Below are 22,633 nucleotides of genomic sequence, written 5' to 3'. Positions count from 1 at the left end.
CGACTCCATGAATTGCAGCACGCCAGGCCTGCCTGTCCATCACCAACTCCCGGAGTTCACTCAAACTCATGTTCATCGAGTCGGTCATGCCATCCAGCCATCTCATCCTCTGTCATCCCCTTCTCCTCCTGCCCTCAATCCCTCCCAGCATCAGAGTCTTTTCCAATGAGTCAAGCCTTCGCATGAGGCGGCCAAAGTATTGGAGTTTCAGGTTTAGCATCAGTCCTTCCAAAGAACACCCAGGGCTAATCTCCTCCAGAATGGACTGGTTGGATCTCTTTGCAGTCCAAGGGACTCTCAAGAGCCTTCTCCAACACCACAGTTCAAAAGCATCAATTCTTTGGTGCTCAGCTTTCTTCACAGTCCAACTCTCACATCCATACACGACTATTGGAAAAACCATAGCCTTGACTAGACGGACTTTTGTTGGCAAAGTAATGTCTCTGCTTTTCAATATGCTATCTAGGTTGGTCATAACTTTCCTTTCAAGGAGTAAGCATCTTTTAATTTCATGGCTGCAATCACCATCTGCAGTGATTTTGGAGCCCAGAAAAATAAAGTCTGACACTGTTTCCCCATCTATTTCCCATGAAGTGATGGGACCGGATGCCATGATCTTCGTTTTCTGAATGTTGACCTTTAAGCCAACATTTTCACTCTCCTCTTTCACTTTAATCAAGAGGCTTTTCAGTTCCTCTTCACTTTCTGCCATAAGGGTGGTGTCATCTGCATATCTGAGGTTATTGATATTTCTCGGACTAGATCTGATAGATAGAGTTCCTGATGAACTATGGACGGAGGTTCGTGACATTGTACAGGAGACAGGGATCAAGACCATCCCCATGGAAAACAAATGCAAAAAAGCAAAATGGCTGTCTGAGGAGGCCTTACAAATAGCTGTGAAAAGAAGAGAAGTGAAAAGCAAAGGAGAAAAGGAAAGATATAAGCATCTGAATGCAGAGTTCCAAAGAATAGCAAGAAGAGATAAGAAAGCCTTCCTCAGCGATCAATGCAAAGAAATAGAGGAAAACAACAGAATGGGAAAGACTAGAGATCTCTTCAAGAAAATTAGATACCAAGGGAACATTTCATGCAAAGATGGGCTCGATAAAGGACAGAAATGGTATGGACCTAACAGAAGCAGACGATATTAAGAAGAGGTGGCAGGGGTTCTTAGTCTACTGCTAAAAGAAAGTAGGCTTGGGATGAGTAGAAAACAGTTTATTGGTAGAAGTTCTCCTGAGTAGCCAGTATAACAGAAGTGGCTCAAGAGACCAGTAGGCTGGGAGGTCAGATCAGTGATACAGCCAAGACAGAAAGATTACAAGAAAGGAGAATGTCTAGAGAATAGAGAAAACACACATGTACAAGGACGATACAACGTAAGTTGTATTGCCACAAGCTCTTCCACTAAGAGAAGGAACACAATGGTGGCATGGGAACTTGGTCACTATATCTCTACAGGTTACAACCACTGCTTTCAGAGACCACTTAGAGGACAATAAACGTTTCTGATGGTGGAGGTAGGAACAAAGATAAAGCCACACTTAAAATCTGAAGTGACTGTTTAAGCAAGGAGACATGGTCAAAGTGAGTTCCCATTCTAATAAAGTTAGGACAACCTCCAAAATGCCCATGTGACATTCCTATTTAAGGCCCTATATTTTTATGATATTAATTTGTTTAATACAGAGAAGAGAAAAAAGGGAGAGTTGTGTAATTCAGTCAGAAAAATGACACAAGATAACTTTATTTCCATGGATTTCTAAAATCAAATGCTTTTAAAAAATCTCTACCTTAATCAATTTACCCCCACTATATAATGTATACTATTAAACCAACCAAATTGACACAGTAATTGCTCTGGAAAGACAAGAACAGATTGTAAGGGTGAATTATTTTATAAAATATAACAGATTGCAACCAATTAGTTAACAAGAAGAAGAAAAACTAAAGAGCCTGACCGTTTATAACAATTTACAGAACTCTGTTAACTTAATAAGAAAAACCTGCTTTGGATAAGGCATCGCTTCATCACTTCTCAGAGATTAAGGCACAAAATCACCAGCATTACAAACTCAAACGTGTAAGAAAGTCTGAAGACAGCAGCTGGTACAAATGCTACAAAAACAAAAACAGGTGCTTTGGGGGCACCGACTTATATCAAAGTAACATAAACTGCAAATGTAAAGCTTACAGCAACTCAATTTTCCTTCTCCAATGAAGGTTAATCATTTTTTAACAGAAGATCAACTTAAAGAACAGAGGAAAAAGCCAATCTCTTAATACTACCTTTTTTGGGGGAAAAAAAAAAAATTTGTCAGTATCAGGCAAATTTTTAAGAAACGATTTAGCTGGTATAGTATTTTAGAATAGCATATAAACAAATTGATAGCAACTAAAGCAATTTTAATGGCACATTCAGGAGCTTACATTTGAAATGACATTATTGGTTAGGTCCTTTTTTGTGGATTCTATGGTGATGGGTCAAGTATCAATATTTTGTTAATGTTAACTTTAAACAAATATTTTGTTAAATTTAGTTATGTTTTTCAAAACAGTTAAAACTCCAACACATGAGATTTGAGGGCAAAGATACTGGAAAGTAGTACTTCGGTAGAATGTTACTACAGCCAACACATTATAATAATTTCCCAAAGTTATTTCTGAAACAATAATCTAGGTCTAATGCTATTGTCTTTTAAGAATATTATAAATGCACTAAAGCAGTTTCTGCCAGTAGTCACAACTCACTAAAGCACTTGGCAAATGAGTCAGGATCAAAATATATGAAACGAAGAAACGTTAGCATTCATTATACGTCTTATTCATAATCTCATTTACTTTGCCCATTTTCTTATCTCAGTATCTCAGGAAAACTTGGATCCAAATAAAATGCTAACGTTCCACAAATTAATCATCCTAAAATTTGAGCTGTTTTTCATCAGGAAATGAATTACCTTAAAGGTATATTTCCAGAAAACTTAACTGGATGTTAATCTAATAATATTAGTAAAGCCAGATAAAGAAAACAAATAATAAAATATACCATGGAGTGAAACTCTGATATTGCACTACAGTGTTATAGAAGAAAGGAATACAACAAATACAGATAATTTTTTAAGAAATGTACATGCCTCCTGAGCAGGAGGATTTAGGAATTATAATAATTACTATAAGTGCCTTATATGTGTTTTAAATTCACTTTAATGTTGGTTGTCATTGTCTCAACCAGTGGTCCTCAAAGACTGCCATGTGGTTATCTCACACATCAATATGAATTCCATGTTTTGAAGACATCATTTGTCTGGTCCCTGTGAAATACATGACGAATGAACAGATGTGAGGTAGAGATGATGTGATTATTACATAAAGCCAAAATGGCAAAGGAGAAGTTTTTCCAAATGGACACATCCACAAGCCATGGCGAATTCCATCTCGGATGTGGTGTGAGGTCCAGGATATAAATAACATCCAGGGAAGAAAGCACCATGAGTCTTTGAGCTTGAAGAAGTGCATTGTAAACTTTAGGGTCAGAACCACAGTGGGTATCACAGTAGAACAGTGAAGGAAAGGGCGTCGTGGAAGACTCAGAGCAGCCTGCAGGGAGAAAGCGGTAGCTAGTATCATCTCCTTCTCGGCAAACAGCACTTTATAGATGCTGCCTAACATCGTAAGTATGTTTTCCTGCAGTCTACTGGAAATGCAAAGGGAACACTGTCTATGTCACCTCCAAATACACTTTGCACTAAAAATGAAATCAAGATCTCAAGAACATGTGACTAACTTCTTAAAGTTTCCTACTATGTGCTCAGAAAAGTCACAATACAATTTATATCCTAAATGTATGGTTAGAGTAAATTTGGAGTTTTAAAGAATTGTTTGGGGCCTCTAAGAGCAATGAAAAAGTCTCACAATTGAATAAAATACACTTCAATTAAACATAAAAAACTGTGAGGTATAGTTGATTTACAATGTTATATTAATTTCAGGTATACAACTTAGCTATACAATTTTTTAATTGGTTATATTCCATTTAACATTGTTATAGAATATTGGTTATATTTCCTGCTCTGTACATTACATCTTTGTATTTTAATTATTCTATACTTAGTAGTTTGTATCTCATAATTCCTTTCTCCTATCCTGCCTCTCCCCTACTCCATTCTTCAATTAATAAATGCATAAAAGGGGAGTATTTTTGTTGTAACTATTTTATATTAGCCTTGAATACTTTCAAATTTATTTACAAAAGCATTAGAAAGAGTGTATTATTTTAAACATGATTTGAAAGTTGAGTTAAATAAACCAATAGAATTTCTAAACCATTGTAAAAATGTAATCAATATCTAAACAAATGCAAGTTTTCCAGGCTTAATTCGTGAATGATCCACGGGAAACTCTTGGAGATGACGAAGGACAGAGAGGCCTGCTGTGCTGCAGTGCATGGTGTCACAGAGTCAGGCATGACTTAGCGACTGAACAACAACAACTTGCTAAACATCAGTCAAAGAGTTGATTTATTCTACATTCTTATCCTTCTCCCTTCTCCATACTTTCAGTTGTCTATTTCTATTCTGTCAAAACATAAAACATTTCTGCATTATGCCGTTTTAGTCTCCACCTTTGTTTTTAAGTTCTATGCTGCGCTGTGTTTAGCAGCTCAGTCATGTCCGACTCTGTGACACCATGGACTGCAGCCTGCCAGGCTCCTCTGTCCATGGGGACTCTCCAGGCAAGAATATTGGAGTGGGTTGCCATGCCCTCCTCCAGGGGAATCTTCCCAACCCAGGGATTGAACCCAGGTCTCCTGCATTGCAGATGGATTCTTTACCATCTGAGCTATCAGGGAGCTACTGGAGTCAGTAGCCTATCCCTTCTCCAGGGGATCTTCCTAACCCAGGAATGAAACCAGGGTTTTAAGTTCTATACCCACAGCATAACATGCTCCCTAATAACAGGGTGGGATGGGGCGCCTATGGTAGTCACTGCTCGGAGGAGAGCAACAGCCTCCTGTTGAGATGATTAGTAGTTACGCTCTGGATGTATGGACAGATATTGACTATTTACATTAATAGTTTCTAAGGAAGAAACTTCCCTGGTGGTTCAGACGGTAAAGAGTCTGCCTGCAAGGCGGGAGACCCAGGTTCGATCCCTGGGTCGGGAAGATCCCCTGGAGAAGGAAATGGCAACCCACTCCAGTATTCTTGCCTGGAAAATCCCATGGACAGAGGAGCCTGGTGGGCTACAGTCCATGGGATAGCAAATAGTTGGACACAACTTAGTGACTAACACACACACACAAGGAGGAAACAAGATATTTCTGTTGCTTGCCTGATTTCTAAAATATTCATGCAGAACCTTTATTCATAAATAATAAAAGAAGGATATATCATAAAATCATAGAAGTAAAAAATAGATAGGGCTTCCCAGGTTGCACCAGTGGTAAAGAACCCACCTATAATACAGGAGACTTAAGAGATCCAGTTTCCATCCCTGGGTGGGGGAGATTCCCTGGAGAAGGGCATGGCAACCCACTCCAGTATTCTTATCTGGAGAACCCCATGGACAGAGGAACCTGGTGGGCTACAGTCCATAGGGTCACACAAAGTCGGATATGACTGAAGTGACAGCTTGCCCGCAAAAATAGGTAAACTCCTACCAGTCCTGGTCTAGGACATGATTTTTCCTGGTTCTGTTCTTCACTTACTTCATATCCTGTGCTTGTGCTTGTCAGAAGTATGTGAAATGTTGCTCCAATATCATTCAATTAGCATTTGTCTTTATACTGGTGCCCTTGCTTACTGCATATGTCACTTACAGAAGTAGTTTGAGAGGCTCTGCAGGGCTGGAGAAACCATCCATTCAGGAGGCCTGTGTGCAGTTGATAACACCAGATACATGCCTTATGAAGGTAGTCAGGAGACAAACCTATAGGTTTGCTTCTCCACATTCTGATACCATGAGCTAATGGGAACAAGGTTTAGGGGGTCTTAGGACATGACTGAGCGACTTCACTTTCACTTTTCACTTTCCTGCATTGGAGAAGGCAATGGCAACCCACTCCAGTGGGTTGTTGCAGCAGCAGCAACAGCAGCAGCAGTGTGCTAATGGGCTTACCAGGTGATTCAGCAGGTAAAGAAATTGCTTGCAATGCAGAAGATGCCAGAGATATGGGTTTGCTTCCTGGATTGGGATATTTCACCTGGAGGAGGGCATGGCAACCCACTCCAGTATTCTCGCCTGTAGAATCCCATGGACAGAGGAGCCTGGCGGGCTACAGTCCATAGGTTGCAAAGAGTCGGACACGACTGAAGCAACTAAGCACAGCAGAGCATAGAACTTAATCTCTCCTTCAAGACTTGGCTAATGGATAACCAACAATGTCCTACTGTATAGCACAAGGAACTCTATTCAGTATTCTGCAATAAACCATAATGGAAAAGAATATAGCTTTAAAAAAGAATGTATATATATATATGTTTAACTGAACCACTTTGTTGTACAGCAGAAATTAACACAACATTCTAAATCAATTATACCTCAATTAAAAAAATAAAAGACTTGGCTAAAACATCTCCTATAAAGCCAGAATGGAACCCCTCAGTTATAATTATTGAACCTTTGCTCTGGGCACATCCACAGCACTTTGTGATGTGATATAATGTGGTCAGTAACATATGTGAACCCTCAGGAAAGTGGTGCTCAAAAAAACTGGATGAATGGGCTTTCTTGTTTTAAAATAAGGCTAATCTTCTCTAACTAAACTGATGCTATAAATATCAATATCATGGCGTCAAAGAAATCAAAGACCAGAAAAATTAAACATATAGGCTTCTTACCTTTAAAGACAGGGATCCAGATAGCAAAAAGTGGTCTATATCGATAACAGAGGCTAAAAATCCAGCTAAAATGATTTCTCCAAAGTCAGTCTTCTTCCTGATTCCAATGACTATTGCCCATGACCACATGCCAATCACACAGTGTACTGAATTATCTGAAAGTGCACGAAGCCAGGCATTTTGTTGAATTATGGGAAACTGAAGAAGTCTGTCAGCTACTGTGCAGAATAAGCCCAGACCAAGGCTGGAAAGAAGAGATTCAGTGCTGCACGACTGGAGCAAAGCATGAGTCTTCTCAGTCTCTGATGCCATGGCAAACAGTATGTCAGTACATGCTAAAAGCCATCACAAAACAAACAGCTTGTTCTTGTTTACATTCCCAGTCATCCTAAAATAGAAAGGAGAGAAAAATATTAATGAAGACTGTGGGATGCCATATGATATATAAATAAAAAATACCAGCAATAATTCTAGAAGTATAAAATCAAATTGTAAAAATTGGTGTTTCTTCCACTGTTTGCTTATTTTTGGCTGTGCTGGGTCTTCACTGCTGCTCCGGCTTTTCTCTAGTTGCAGCGAGCAGGGGCTGCTCTCTGTTGTGGTACGGGGGTTTCTCACTGCGGTGGCTACTCTTGTCGCGAAACTCAGGCTCCAGGCACCTGGGCTTAGTTGCTCTGCAGCATGTAGAATCTTCCTGGACCGGGGATCAAATAAGTCCCCAGCATTGGCAGGTGGATTCTTATCCACTGTACCACCAGGAAAGTCCTTTTTTCTTTAACTGTTATCTGTAATTTCATTCCCCCCCCAGCTTTATTGAGATATAACTGATACACAGCACTGTGTAAGTTTAAGCTGCAGAATGTGGTGATTTAATATACATATGTATTGTGAAATGATCATAATACAGTTAGCATATCCATTACTTCACATGGGTACCTTTGAGTGTGTACAGGGAGAACATTTTATGATATACTGTCTTAGAAACTTTCAAGTATTGAAAGACATAGTATTTCTTAAGTTTATATATAATAAGCCACGTGGCCCAAAGAGAACAGATTAGCCTTGTAGGAACAACTGTTTAGATGGTAGCATGCATCAAGGGAAATTTAAGAAAACCTGTTGACTAATCTATTACTTTGAAGTCATCAAATCTTTCTTTTGGCAATGTGTACTACAGAGCAGTGGGCATCCACTCCAGCAACTGCTTTCCATACTTTTTCTGATAACAGCATCACCTTCCTTTGGGAAAAGTGCTCATCACAATACCCAGACTCTGGAGCTGACCAATTAGAACTCCCTGCCTCCCTTACTAGTAGTAGTGATTAAATAGCAATGACTAATTAGTAATAATTTTATAGTAGTGAATGGCAGTGATTACTCTGCTGATGAAGGTGACCCTGGCTAGGCCAACTGGACTCCTTATCAGAATTTTTCCAAGTGGACCTGATGGAGAAAGTTCCTTTACTTCTTATAGAGCATGGGCTCTACTACATGGAAGAGCCTAGGAAAAAAGAATCATAAGGACATCAAGTCCTCAGGACCAATCTCTAAGGTTCTCAGAGCTGCCCTGGTTCCTGCAACTCACCTTTCACTTCTATGAGCTACTTCAGGATTTTCTCAATAAGTCCCCTTTTCCTGACTGTTACCTCTAACCAAAGGACCTTAACTGGCATAAAAAGGCAATCGTAATTCTGAGTGCTCACCTGGCATACAATATTGAGATCACTTATCCAGTTATTAATATTGTGTGATACCTGAAGTTTTTACTTTGTATTGTTGTGTCTTTGTTCTGAGCATTAAAGACTAACTAAATGATTTATTGAGAATGATTCAACTTCCATTCTGTAATAAAAACTATACATAGATCACTGTATATATTCTAACAGTTTATAGAGAAATGCAAAACACCTAGAATAGGAAAACACCTTTAAAAAGGTCTAAGTTGAAGGACTTGCACCACCTGACTTCAAGTCTTGCTATAAAGCTACATAACCAAGAATGTGGTGCCATTATGAAGACAGACAAATATATCAATGCAACAGAATAGAGAGTGGGTTCAAACAGATCCACACATATGGTCAACTGATTTTTGACAAATATGCAAAGGAAAGTCAATGGAGAAAAGACACTCCTTTCAACAAACGGTGCTATAACAACTGGGTATCCATATGCAAAAATAATGAACCTCAATCCATACCTTCCTCCCTATATAAAAATTAACTCAAAATGGATCACAGTAAAAGTAAAACAAATCTATAAAACTTTTGGAAGAAAATACAGGAGGGTATCTTTGTCCTCGGGTTATACAAAGAGTTCTTGGTAGCAGTATTAAAGCTCCATTGTTTAAAAAAGTTAATAAATTGAGCTTCATTAAACTTAAGAACTTCTGCTCTTTGAACGACAATGTTAAGAGAATTAAAACACAAGACATAGATTGGGAGAAAATATTTGCATATCTCATATTTGATAAAGGATATGTATACAGAATAAAGAATTCTCAAAACACGATCACAGAAAAACAGGCTGATAACAAGATGTATGAAAGATGTGAAAAGGTACTTTATAAGGATGATATACAAATGGTCAATAAGCACATGAAATGTGCTCAACATCATTAATTATTAGGGAAATGGAAAGTAAAACCACAATGAGAGTCCAAACGTAACTATCAGAATGGCTAAAATTTAAGGCTGACCGTTTCCAAATGTTGGCAAAATGTGGAGCGATCAGAACTCTCATACATTATTGGTGGAAATGTAACATGATACAACCACTTTCCAGTCTCTGAGAAAGTTAAACATACTCCTACCATATGACTCAGTCATTCCATTCCTAGGCATTTACCTAAGAGAAACGAGAGCAAACATCCACACAAAGACTTGCACATCAATGCTCATAGCAGCTTTTTTTTTTTTTTTTTTTTTTATATTAGCTTCAAACTGGAAAAACCCAACTGGAGAAACAAAATATGGGGGATGGCTACAGTAAAAGGCGCGGGAAGGCTACAGTAAAAGCCCATAGGGTGCTTCCTAGGTGGCACTAGTGGTAAAGAACTCACCTGCCAATGCAGGAGCCCTAAAGAGATGCAGGTTCCATCCCTGGGTCAGGAAGATCCCTTGGAGGAGGGCATGGCAACCTACTCCAGTGTTCTTGCCTAGAGAATCGCCTGGACTGAGGAGCCTGGCATACTATAGTCCATGGGGTCACAAAGAGTTGGACATGACTGAAGCGACTTAGCACAAAAACTTATAGAACTGTACAAAGAATGAACCCTAATGTGAACTGTGGACGTTAGTCAATAACAACATATCAATACTTATTCATTAACTGTATCAAATGTGTGTGTGTAATGTAATGTATGTGCATGATCAGTTTTGTCCAATTCTTTGCAACCCCGTGGACTGTAACCTTTCTGGACGGACCCAGGAAGGTCTGTGTCTCCTGCATTGCAGGCAGATGCTTTACCGCTGAGCCACTGGGGAAGCCAAGCAAACATGCCACATTCTTGGAAAAAGTTAATAATGGGGAGAAATGTGTAGAGCAAGAATGGACATATGGGAATACTTTCTACTCTGCTCAACTTTTCTATTAACCTAAAACTGTTATAAAACAAAGTATTTTTAAGAAGCAAATAAAGTATGGGAAAATGTTATAATTGTTAAATTTAGGTAATACTTTTATGTTTGAATTTCTTATCTAGAAATGTTTTTTTAAAAAGTACCTAGTATGATCCCACTTACACAAAATTCTAGAAAATGCAAGAAAGGAGGTGCAGGAAGGATTAAAAAGGAGCATAAGAAAACTGGAGAGACAGATTCATTACTTCATTATCTTGATTGTGGTAACAGTTTCATGGTTCATAGTTTCAAACCCACACCAAAATGTATCAAACTGCATATTTTAAACATATGCAGTTTATCATATGTCAATTATACTCCAATACAGATGTTAAAAAGTTAGGAAAATATACTTTATTGTCAATAACAATAGCAGCCTTTCATGTAAGGAGCAACCTGAAAACAAGAAAGAGCTTATGGAAATAAAAAACCTGACTGCCCAAATAAAAACTCAAAACAAGCAACGCATAGTAAGATGAATGCTTCAAAAAACACAATTAATAAAAATACATTCAAAGAATTTTCTAAAAGCTTGAGGGAGAAAAAAAAAAAAGACAAAGAGTTGGACATTGAGAGAAAAAACAAATTCAAAAAATAAAGAGAGGACTTCCCTGGTGGTCCAGTGGCTAATACCCCATGCTCCCAATGTAGGGGGCCCAGGTTTGATCCCTGGTCAGGGAACTAGTGGAGAAGGAAATGCACCCCACTCCAGTACTCTTGCCTGGAAAATCCCATGGACGGAGGAGCCTGGTGGGCTGCAGTCCATGGGGTCGCTAAGAGTTGGACACGACTGAGCGATTTCACTTTCACTTTTCACTTTCATGCGTTGGAGAAGGAAATGGCAACCCACTCCAGTGTTCTTGCCTTGAGAATCCCTGGGATGGAGGAGCCTGGTGGGCTGCCATCTATGGGGTCGCACAGAGTCGGACGCAACTGAAGCGACTTAGCAGCAGCAGCAGCAGCAGCAGGGAACTAGATCCCACATGCTGCAACTAAGATCCTGAGCAGCTAAATAAATAAAAATAATAAATATTTAAAAATAAATAAAGATAAAATCCTTAAGACCCAAACCAGCAACAACAGTTATCTGCAAAAGAAACAGAATGTAATTAACACCAACACCGAACATTGTGGGACAATTACAGAGCTCTGAGAGAACAGGACTATGACAACAGGGACTCTAAACATAACTAAATTATAGCATCTATGTGACAACTGTAAATTTTGAGATTTTTCCTTAGAAATTATAACACTTATATATAATTTTTTGGGAAAAAATAATCAAGGAGCAGGTCTTTTAAATTTTTACGGGAATAAGAGAAAAATACAGAAAACTTGCTCAATATAGCAAAGTAGAAAAGTAAACTATGAAGAAGACAATTTTACTCCCACCCTCACATACCAAAAAAAAAAAAAAAAAAGGAAACAAACACGTCAAACACAAATACTATAATAGATGTGAATGTATTAAATTTCTCTATAAAGAGACAGCTTGGAAAAGAAAGAAACATCCATGAAGTTACTGTTCATAAGAAAACATCTCAAACAAAAAGTCTCAGCAATATAGAAAATAAAGAGCTGAGAAAATACCTATCTAGAAAACACAAACAAAATTAAGCAGCAGTGGTATTAGGCTGGTGCAAAAGTAATTGTAGTTTTGCATTGTTGAACTTTGCCATTTGATGTTGGAACACACTCTTAAATGTGGTTATGTTATATACCATTTTAATGTACATTTCTCGCTTTGTTTTTCACCAATTACTTGCTGTTTATTTTACATTTATTTTAGACTATGGAAATGATGTTAGACAAAAAGCAAATTTGAGTGATTTTTAAAATCGAGTTCCAAATGGGTCGTAAAGCAGCAAAGACAACAAGTAACATCAACAACACATTTGGCCCAGGAACTGCTAACGAATTACAGAGTAGTTCAAGAAGTTTTGCAAATAAGACTAGGGCCCTGAAGCCACAGAGCATAGTGACCGGTCATCAGAAGTTGACAATGACCAACTGAGAACCACCATCAAACCTGAGTCTCTTACAACTACGTGAGAAGCTGCTGAGAACTCAACGTCAACCATTCTACAGTTGTTTGGCATTTGTAGCAAGTTGAAAAGGTAAAAAAGCCCGATAAGTGGGTGGCCTCAAGAGCTGACCGGGAAAAAAAACAACAACAACAACAAAAAAACACCATCATTTTGAAGTGTTGTCTTCTCTTATTCTACGCAACAACAAACCATTTCTCAATCAGATTGTGACCTGCAAGGAAAAGTGGATTTTTTATGAAAACCGGTGACGACCAGCTAAGCAGTTGGACAGAAAAGAAGCTCCAAAGCACTTCCAAAAACCAAAGTTGCACCAAAAAAAAAAGGGTCATGGTCATTGTTTGGTGGTCTGCTGCCAGTCTTATCCACTATAGCTTTCTGAATCCCAGCAAAACCATTACATCTGAGAAGTATGCTCTGGTTGTGGATGCTCAGTAAGTATTTGTTGAATGAATTAATGAAAATTCATCATACAGTGTATCTATTATCAACCAGGTATTGCCTAGTAAATGCTTAAATGGCATTTAGTAAAATGCAGCATTTTTCTTGGAAATCTCCATGTTTAGCAAGTGTGACTACCAGGTAATTCTTATGCTCACTAAACATTAAGAATTGCTAGGTTATAAGAACCAAAATGAATGAAAACCAAGAAACATTACCTTTAAAGTCAGAAACAGTGCAGCTGTTATAATACTGTTCTGGCATTTCTAATCAATGCAATGAAGCAAGCAAGTGTTGACTTAAAAAAAAGTCACAGCCTAAAAGTTGAGAGTTACGCTTTATTTGGTGGGAATTTTTAGGACTTCAAGCCCAGGAGATGAACATCTCAAATAATCCTGAAAGAACAGCTAGGCTTGAGGAGGAGAGGGGAGGAGCCAGGTTATATAGAAGTTTTACAACAAACAGCAGGTAGTTTGAACATTAAAAGATAACTGTTAATAAGAGAAACCAGATATTCCAATTTAAGGAATTTAGTGCTTTTCTATGTATGAGAAGATGCAAGAGTCTGGGCTCACTGAAATCATTCATTTGCATCGCAGCAATCCTGGGGCCAGTACCCTGTGTTTTTCACATCCTGAGGTCTCTCGAGCTGACTCTAGGGAGTGGCTGCAATCTGATGGCTATGAGGTCGCAGGTATTCGCCTTCCTGAGTTCCCTTGGGGCTCAGGAATTCACAGTGGAGAACGGAATGGATGATGACTGTGATATCCTTGTTTACTGGCAGAACATACTCCATTTCTTGGGGCTTCCATCTGCCTGCAGTGCAGGAGACCAACCAGGGTTTGATCCCTGGCTCAGGAAGATCCCCTGGAGTAGGAAATGGCAACCCACTCCAGTATGCTTACCTGGAGAATTCCATGGACAGAGGAGCCTCGTGGGCTACAGTCCATGGGGTCCCAAAGAGTTGACACAACTGAGAGACTAACACTTTTACTCCATTTCTCAGAAGAGATAGAGGGAGGGAGAGTGAAAATGTATCATTACCCTCCTCAGGAAGGAAAAGACAATTACATTAATTTGTAAGTGAAATGACTGCTTATTCAAGATAATAAATTGAAAATTTTTAGAAATTAGAGCTTCTCAGGTCTCACTAGTGATAAAGAACCTGCCAGTCAATGCAGGTTGAGAGATGTGTGTGGGTTTGATCCTTGGGTTGGGAAGATCCCTTGGAGGAGGGCATGGCAATCCACTCCAGTATTCTTGCCTGGAGAATCCCATGGACAGAGGAGCCTGGCAAGCTACAGTCTATAGGGTTGCACAGAGTTGGACACAACTGAAGCAATGTAGCCTATCCTAGAATTTAAGTTGCAAAAGGTGGCTAATTCAAGATAAATTATGAATATACCAGCAATAATTGTAAGGGGAAAGTACAGGAAAATGAACATTCATAACAGCAATAAAAACTCAAATATCAAGGATAAACTAAACAGATACTGCACCGCACGTGAAGAAAATGATAGAACTGTATTACATCGATCAACTATGTAGAGCTCTGTGGCTTTGTGCTATGTTCCAGCTAAGCTGGAAATATACTTCCCAGAATCCCCTTCCTGTAGTGCCAGCTATAGGAGACTCTGTACATGGAACTTGGAAAGCAGAAGTGAAATAGCAGCCATATTTTTAAACTCTGAAGGTTGGTGCTAGACACTGTGGAGGTTGCGTGTGTTGTTGCTGATCTGTCAGCTCACCTTGCTGGTGTGGGCAGGCTAGGCCTGCAGTTCCTTCAACTCCCACCATATCTTCCTTCACCCTCTCCAAGTCCTGGGCCTCTCCTGCAGCTCACCCACAGCATCAAAACTAAAGCTGGTGAGAGGCCAATGCAGACTGCAATGTCCTTATTCTCACCCACATCCACCTTCCCTTCCCAACTGTCTAGCTGACATGCTTCAGGCCCAAAAACAGACTCAAAGGCACTGCCTGCTCTCCCAGCCCCTACAGTTACAGAAGGTCTTTCTTATTCGTTAGCATGCAAAGTAGTTTTGCTTCTTTGATGGAACTTCACTGATAACAAGAGCCAGACCATTTTACTGAATGGTTTATAGAAGACAACATGGATGGTATTACTGTCCTCAAATTAATCTATAAATTTAATCCACCTCTAGTCAAAATCATAACAGGGATTTTCTTTTAGCAGCTTCACAGACTGTTTTCAGACTGGCATTCAATCTCAGGTGGCACTAGTGGTAAGAACCTACCTGCCAATGCAGGAGACATAGGAGAAGCAGGTTTGATCCCTAGGTTGGGAAGTACCCCTGGAGAAGGAAATGGCAACCCACTCCAGTATTCTTGCCTGGAGAATTCCATGCATTGAGGAGCCTGGCAGGCTACAGTCCATTGGGTTGCAAGGATACAACTGAATAGACTTAGCAAGCAAACTTGCAAAAGAAGAGTGATGTGAACACTGAAAGGTGAACACAAAATCTGAGACAGATCAAGTGTGTGTTTGCAGAAGAGGGAAATGTATGTACCATTCCAAATTGGTAAGGAACAATTATTATTGTACTCAGATCCTGTGTCAGTTAGGTTTCTTAAGTACATGGAACAGAAAGCACTCTGGCAATAAAAGCAAAAAGCATTTATTAAAAGGATATTGGGAAATCACAGACTTGCCAGGTTTCAAGAGACAAGTTTCAAACTATGCCTCAAGCACCTCAGAGCACATGACACCAGACACCTGCAGTGAAGACCCCCCTGCCCCTGAATCCAGCTTACACTGCTTAACCCATCACCAGATATTATCACGGGCATTGCTGCTAATTCTGCCTCATCTGCTGCTGTTATAAAAAAATTCTTGGAGTTCTGTTTCTTTGCTCTCAATACAAAATTCAGAGTTGGGCACTGGCTGGGCCTAGATCACATGCCCATTCCTGAGCTGCAAGGGAGGTTGGAAAAGATAGTATTTGGCCTTTTCAGCATAACTAGTAGAAAGTGGTTCTTTTCTCCTTCTACATGCGTTAGAAGAGGAATCTCAAATATATACTATACTGAGCAGGATAATGACCAGTCTGCAATGGTAATGGGTTCCGTTACAAAAGGTTTTAATTGCTAAGTAGTACTGAAAAGTCAATCATCAGGTGAAACCTGAGATTGGATCATCTGTACAATGCTCGATTTTATATGGAGGAGTTGTTTAAACAACTTTAGATTTCAAAATGTCACATTCACATGGATTAGAGTGTTATATTAATAATACAGACCATTTCTCTGGTTAAATTAAGAGAGGGAATCAGTTTGACTGACTAGCTGCCTGGAAACCATGGAAACCATGGTCAAGAGAGCTTTTGTAATCAGTTTGGTACCAAATTTGGGATATTTACATGAATTTGTAAACAGACTTCTACATAGTCCAGCTGGCTAGACTTTTAGAGGAGCTCAAAAATATTTTAAAAATACTGATAGACACGATTGTATAAAAATGTAAACTGCATGGCAAAGTTAAAGACTAATACATGAAGGCAATTTTGAAAATGTATGATGGAGAAAGACAAGAAGCCTTACTTTACAAAGAGTTTTTAAGATTAATGAGAAGATGGGCCGGTCCAGTGGTTAAGAATCCGCCTTGCAATGCACGGGATGCAGGTGCAGTCCCTGGTCAGGGGGAACTAAGACCCCATATGCCACAGAGAAACCCAGCTCACATGCCACAGCTACTGAGCCCACGTGCTTTGGAGCCCGCACACCACACACAGCTAGCGTTTGTGAGCCACAACGCAAGACCCCATGTAACACATGAAGACCCTGAGTGCTGCAACTAAGACCTGATGTAGCCAAATAAAAAAGAAAAAAAGATTAACACAAAGAAAAAATAAGTATCTCAATAATAACTTGGCTATGTCTAAGAAAAGGCAATTTGGAAAAGGAAGAAATACAAAGATCAAGAAAAGTATTAAAATATTTCAACTTTATTGGTAATCAATTGAATTTAATTTAAAACAATGAGATTTCAATCTAAGATTGACAAAAGATCGCTAATGATCTGTTAGTGGTGGGGAAATGATCACTTTATTATAATAGAGTATTAGCAGTTGTATAAATTGGCATAACTTTTCTCAAACAATTTGACAATATGTACCAAAAATGATTAATAAATGAGCAAACACTTTTGACTCAGCATTTCCATTTCTACAAAATTACCCTAAGAAACTAATTAGATATATACAAAGAGTTACACGTGAATGTTCAGCATGGCATAGTTTATAAGGAAAAGTTAGAAACTATGTGTCCAAAATACAGGACTACTGAAATGAATTCCATATTATTATGCAGTCATTAAAAAATACTTATTTCCAATTTATTGACATATTAAATATTAAAATTTTAAAGGTATCCTATAAAATAATACATAAAGTATTACCTTTTTGTTAAAAATATGTACATACATGTAAAAAATCTGGGAGACTGTTCATTCAGCTTACATGTGATCATTATTTTTTTCCTTTCTTTGATTTCCCCCAAATTTTCAATATCTATTATGAACACATGGAGAAGGCAATGGCAACCCACTCCAGTACTCTTGCCTGGAAAATCTCATGGACGGAAGAGCCTGGTAGGCTGCCGTCTATGGGGTCACACAGAGTCGGATGCGACTGAAGTGACTTAGCAGCAGCAGCAGCAGCAGCATGAACACAAAACCAATAAAACTCCTTTGAAAAGTTAGTTAGAATTAATTAAACTCAGACCACGATGCTAAACTCAGCTTCATAAAAGTGTAATTTTTTAAAATGTAGAAATATATACATAGCATTATAAATGTTAATAAAAATATTAGACTATACAACATTAATAAACATTAATAAAGTTGTATGTGTGCATGCATGCTGTCACTTCAGTTGTGTCCGACTCTGTGCAGCCCTATGGACTGTAGCCTGCCAGGCTCCTCTGTCCACAGGATTCTCCAGGTAAGAATACTGGAGTGGACTGCCATCCCCTCCAGGGTATCTTCCCAACCCACGGACTGAACCTGTGTCTTTTACATCTCCTGCAATGGCAGGCAGGTTCTTTACCACTAGTGCAACCTGGGAAGCTGTAAAGTTGTATGTAAATCTCATAAGTCCAATTGATAGTATAATATAAAAATAATGTATTCACATTTATGTATTCGTTGGCATATGAAGTCTATATTAAAGATTTCTATATCTCTAGATGAAATAAATTTATGAAGTTTCCATTAATATTTTAATTAATTTAAATTAATTAATTAATTAAATTATTAATTAATTAATTTAATTAATAGTGTGAAGAATACTTGCTTTGTAGAGAACAGCTATTTTGTTAATGATATGGGACCCTAAAACAATCCTCGAATTCTTTTGTTGTTTAGTCCCTTAGTCGTGTCTGACTCTTTTGTGACCCCCTCATGGACTATTGCCCACCAGGCTCCTCTATCTGTGGGATTTCCTGGGCAAGAATACTGGAGTAGGTTGCCATTTCCTTCTTCAAGGGATCTTCCCAACCCAGGGATTGAACTCTTGTCTCCTGCATTGGCAAGCAGATTCTTTACCACTGAGTCACCAGGGAAACCCCCTCACATTCTTAGTCATTTGCAAAACTGAAAAAATGAAAATTGTTCTCTAAAGCACAAATACTGAGTTATAGTCTACAGATTCTTCCAGGATTAGGAAATAATGATTTCAAGGTATTCTCAACCAAGAGATACAACCAAAATGCAAAAGAGACCTCCAAGGTCATGAATCCTTTCTATATATACCTTAAGATTTATAGCTCCATAAGTCATGAATCATTTGTTTCTACTTTGCAAAGTAAGCATTTGACACCTGAATGGATAAAGAAGTCAATGTGTTTAAAGGCTCAGTATATATAAAGTTTATAAAATATTCCTTAAACCAAAGATAACATCATTATCCACTTAGCTGGATGGAAACTGGGACACACAAATTGAATTAATGACCAAGCCAGAGAGGTGCCACAGTATCAAACAATATCCCCCTCCTTCAGTAAGCTGTGGCCTGTAAATTAGCCCTAAGGAGAAAGGCGGCCAGTCAGGTGGATGAGTGCGAGGAGAACGTAGGTTGGGCACAGTATACATAAAGGCCTAATAGAACAGCTCTTCTGCCACTCAAACTTTGCTTCCATATGCATTTAATTACAGATTCATTGTCAAATCTCATCCCAGAAAGCACACAGAAATAAAAGGTCATCATCCACCTAACTGCAAGTTGCATGATGTCTCTGTAAAGCCATTTCATTACGTCCATCTTTTTTTACTCACTAAACAATTTTCAACCATCAATAAATATTTAAATGTTACTCACCGTATATTTTACTTGATGAGCTCAGATACAAAAATGATCAGGTAGCTAATGAAGTGTCATGAGCAAAATGAAACAAGAAAAGATCACTTAAAGTATTTAAATGATGATCCAAATTTAAAGTGATCTGAAAAAGAAAAAATTGTTTACAAAATAACTATATAGTAGTTTACGAATAGGAACGGATACACATAATAGGGTAGCACAAATCGCATTTTAAATGGAAGGTGTAAACAACTTGCTCGATGAGAGAGGAATAAAAAGCACACTTGGGTAAACTCCGAAGCAGATCCTTCAGCCCCAGTCAAGCCTTCAGATATCTGCAGCCCTGCCAACATCTAGAACTACAACTTTGAGACCCTGAGCAGAACCACCCAGCTAAGTCTCTTCCAAAAGTCCTGGCCCAAAGATACAGCGAGGTAGCAACTGTTTACTGTTTTAAGCCTCTAAGCTTTGGGGTAATTTGTTTTGCAGCATGGATAGTTAAAACAGTAGTTTCTCTTTTCAAGAAAGGTATAATTATGGCCCCAGAAACACACAACTTGATCATCTATTCCACTGCAACTGTTGGTGCAGATGTATAGAATAGATTCTGGGTATGAGAAATTTAATAGGTGTACTTCCTCTTACTATCTCTGATTAGAACACTCAGTCCACAGGGTCGCAGAGTCTGATAACGACTAAGCGACTGAACTGAGAACACCCAAGTGTCCCATTTTTCATTTCCCTTCCAGTTTCCCCACTTCCTGCTCCTTCTCCATAAATAGAATGGGCTCTAGAACCTCTTAAACTGTAAAATAGCTTAATGTTTATTTTACATATTCACTTTTGTTGGGCAAGTTCATTACGAGAATTGTAATTTTCTTTTAAACTTGTCATGCATGAAGCTAATATGCTCAAGGTGTTTAATATGTCATGATACTAATACAAGGGGAAAGCAAGTTAGCAATCCTCAGCCTGTGAACTAACGATATTATTTTTAATGATATCTGCCATAACAGCCAGTTACCCAGATCATCAATTTCCATGACTTGCAGGAGACACTTTCTGCAACAGCCAAACTCTACCACACACCATCTCCATTACAGTATAATGCCACCAACTACGGGCCTGATTCAGGGCTTCCCAGGTGGCGCTAGCGGTAAAGAACTCGCCTGCTAAACCAGGAGACACACGAGACACAGGTTCAGTCTCTGGGTCAGAAAGATCCTCTTAAGGACACGGCAACCCACTCCAGCATTCCTGCCTGGAGAATCCCGTGGGCAGAGGAGCCTGGCAGGCTACAGTCCATGGGGTCGCACAGACCCGGACACGATTGAGCGACTAAGCACTTGAGCCGGGGGCGCATTACGGGCCCTCGAGCCCGGTAAGGATGGCAAGGGGCAACTCGGGCAAGAGCGCCGGCACCCTGCCCAGACCCAAGGAAACGCAAGGGGCGAGGAGCTTAGGTGAGGGCTGAATGCCTATGGGACCTAGAAGGCGCGACAAAGCCGAAGGGCTCCGGGCTACTGCCGGTCGAGCACACTCCACCTGCTCCCGGGTCCCATGCGCCTGCCGCCTTCCCCACCGAGAACCTGGATCTTCTAGACTTTCAGATTCAAGTGGTCCCCGCTTCCGGCCTCCCACCTCAGGACGCAGTTTCGCGGCGTCCATACAGTCTGCTCCTCACTGAGGACCAAAGGCAACCACTATCTGCTCCGCCTGCTGAGGCAAGCCTGTGACGCGAACGGCGGCCCCGCCCCCCTATACCCTCTCCACCCTCCTGTCGGTACGATAGAGATGCCCGCCGCAGGCCAGAGCGGCTACATCACCGCCCCACTCCCCGCTACGTCGTTACGGAAGCCGAGAGGACGCCGGGATACTAGTTCCATTCCCCGCCGAGCGGAACGCTACTTGAGTTTTCGTTAGCCGCGAGGGTGGGTATCTAGTGTTACCTCGAAAGTCGTGCTCCCTAAAAGGAGACATTTGGGACAGTGGGGTGGGAAGTGAAAAGTGCCTTATTGGTTTCCATCTTCAACATGAGGATTCGTTTTCGGCTTAGCCGGAGCTGTCCACAGCCCACCCAAGCTGCGGCGGGAAGCGGCGACACATAGTTAACCTCACCAAATGTGGGAAGCGTGGTCTTAGACGCTTGAGCTCGGAGACACCGGCTGTCCCGGATGTATTGAGATGTTTCCGACTTCCTCCAAGGGGTCCTTTACGGCGGGCGTAGGAGTTTTTCACTCCGCGAGACCGCGCGACTTTGCCGGCCTGAAGCTCTCTTGTGGTGCTCCACTGCCCCCTTGGGGAGTTCTTGATAGTTACTCTGCGTTTGTGCAGTGGACTTAGGGGGCCGCTCCTTGTGGTCGGCAGTGACAAGGCTAGAAGGCTTAATCGTGACTATTAATTCCCTCGAGTCGAAAAAGAGACAACATAAAGGGTAGCTTGACCTTGATTAACTGGGCTGACAAGGTGCAGGTGTTTAGTAGGTCTGACCAGTTCCATCCCGACTCCCTGCTTTGAGAGTGGTGGGTGCTCTCCAAGCACCAAGGATACATCTAGCTTCACATTTGACCCTAGGAAGTACTGGCCCAAAAGAGGGGACTCAAAGAGGGAAATTTCTTTCTCCTTCTTACCTACTTTCTCAAAACAACTGTTGGATGTAGTGCAGGGGCAGCAGTGGGATTGTATCAATACTAATATATAGTTGAAGGAGACGGTAGACAATTGGAATCTTCCATCTCAAGCAAACTTCTAGGTCTCTCACAGAACCTTAAGGTGTGGCTCAGCTTTTGCTATAGAAGTTTACATTGCTTGACACACTCTTCAGTTCAGTCGCTCAGTCGTGTCCGACTCTTTGCGACCCCATGAATCGCAGCACGCCAGGCCTCCCTGTCCATCACCAACTCCCGGAGTTCACTCAAACTCACGTCCATTGAGCCGGTGATGCCATCCAGCCATCTCATCCTCTGTCGTCCCCTTTTCCTCCTGCCCCCAATCCCTCCCAGCATCAGAGTCTTTTCCAATGAGTCAACTCTTCGCATGGGGTGGCCAAAGTATTGGAGTTACAGCTTTAGCATCATTCCTTCCAAAGAACACCCAGGGCGGATCTCCTTTACAATGGACTGGTTGGATCTCCCTGCAGTCCAAGGGACTCTCAAGAGTCTTCTCCAACACCACAGCAAAAGCATCAATTCTTCGGCGCTCAGCTTTCTTCACAGTCCAACTCTCACATCCATACATGACTACTGGAAAAACCATAGCCTTGACTAGACAGACCTTTGTTGGCAAAGTAATACTCTAGGCTCTGAGCTAATGGGAATGACTCAAGGAGGAAATTATAACATATTTTACCTGCACAGCGTAAAAGCTTATTAAAC

At 40.2% G+C, this 22,633-nt stretch overlaps 1 protein-coding gene across 1 annotated transcript; it reads right to left on the bottom strand.

The window, feature by feature from the left end:
- Positions 1–1,720: 1,720 nt before the first annotated feature.
- TMEM267 (transmembrane protein 267) lies at positions 1,721–22,344 on the bottom strand. Its single transcript, XM_061393593.1, has 4 exons — positions 20,901–22,344; positions 19,278–19,401; positions 6,843–7,230; positions 1,721–3,600 (listed from the first exon to the last, which is right to left on the bottom strand). The coding sequence occupies exons 3-4, from the start codon at positions 7,152–7,154 to the stop codon at positions 3,265–3,267; spliced, it is 648 nt and encodes a 215-aa protein (XP_061249577.1). The 5' UTR covers positions 7,155–7,230; positions 19,278–19,401; positions 20,901–22,344; the 3' UTR covers positions 1,721–3,264.
- Between the last annotated feature and the right edge of the window lie 289 nt (positions 22,345–22,633).

Source organism: Bos javanicus, chromosome 20 (assembly GCF_032452875.1).
Source record: "Bos javanicus breed banteng chromosome 20, ARS-OSU_banteng_1.0, whole genome shotgun sequence".
In the NCBI taxonomy this organism is placed as follows: Eukaryota; Metazoa; Chordata; class Mammalia; order Artiodactyla; family Bovidae; genus Bos; species Bos javanicus.
Note: the sequence above shows the minus strand (reverse complement) of the source record. Positions and strands in the feature narration are given on the sequence as shown.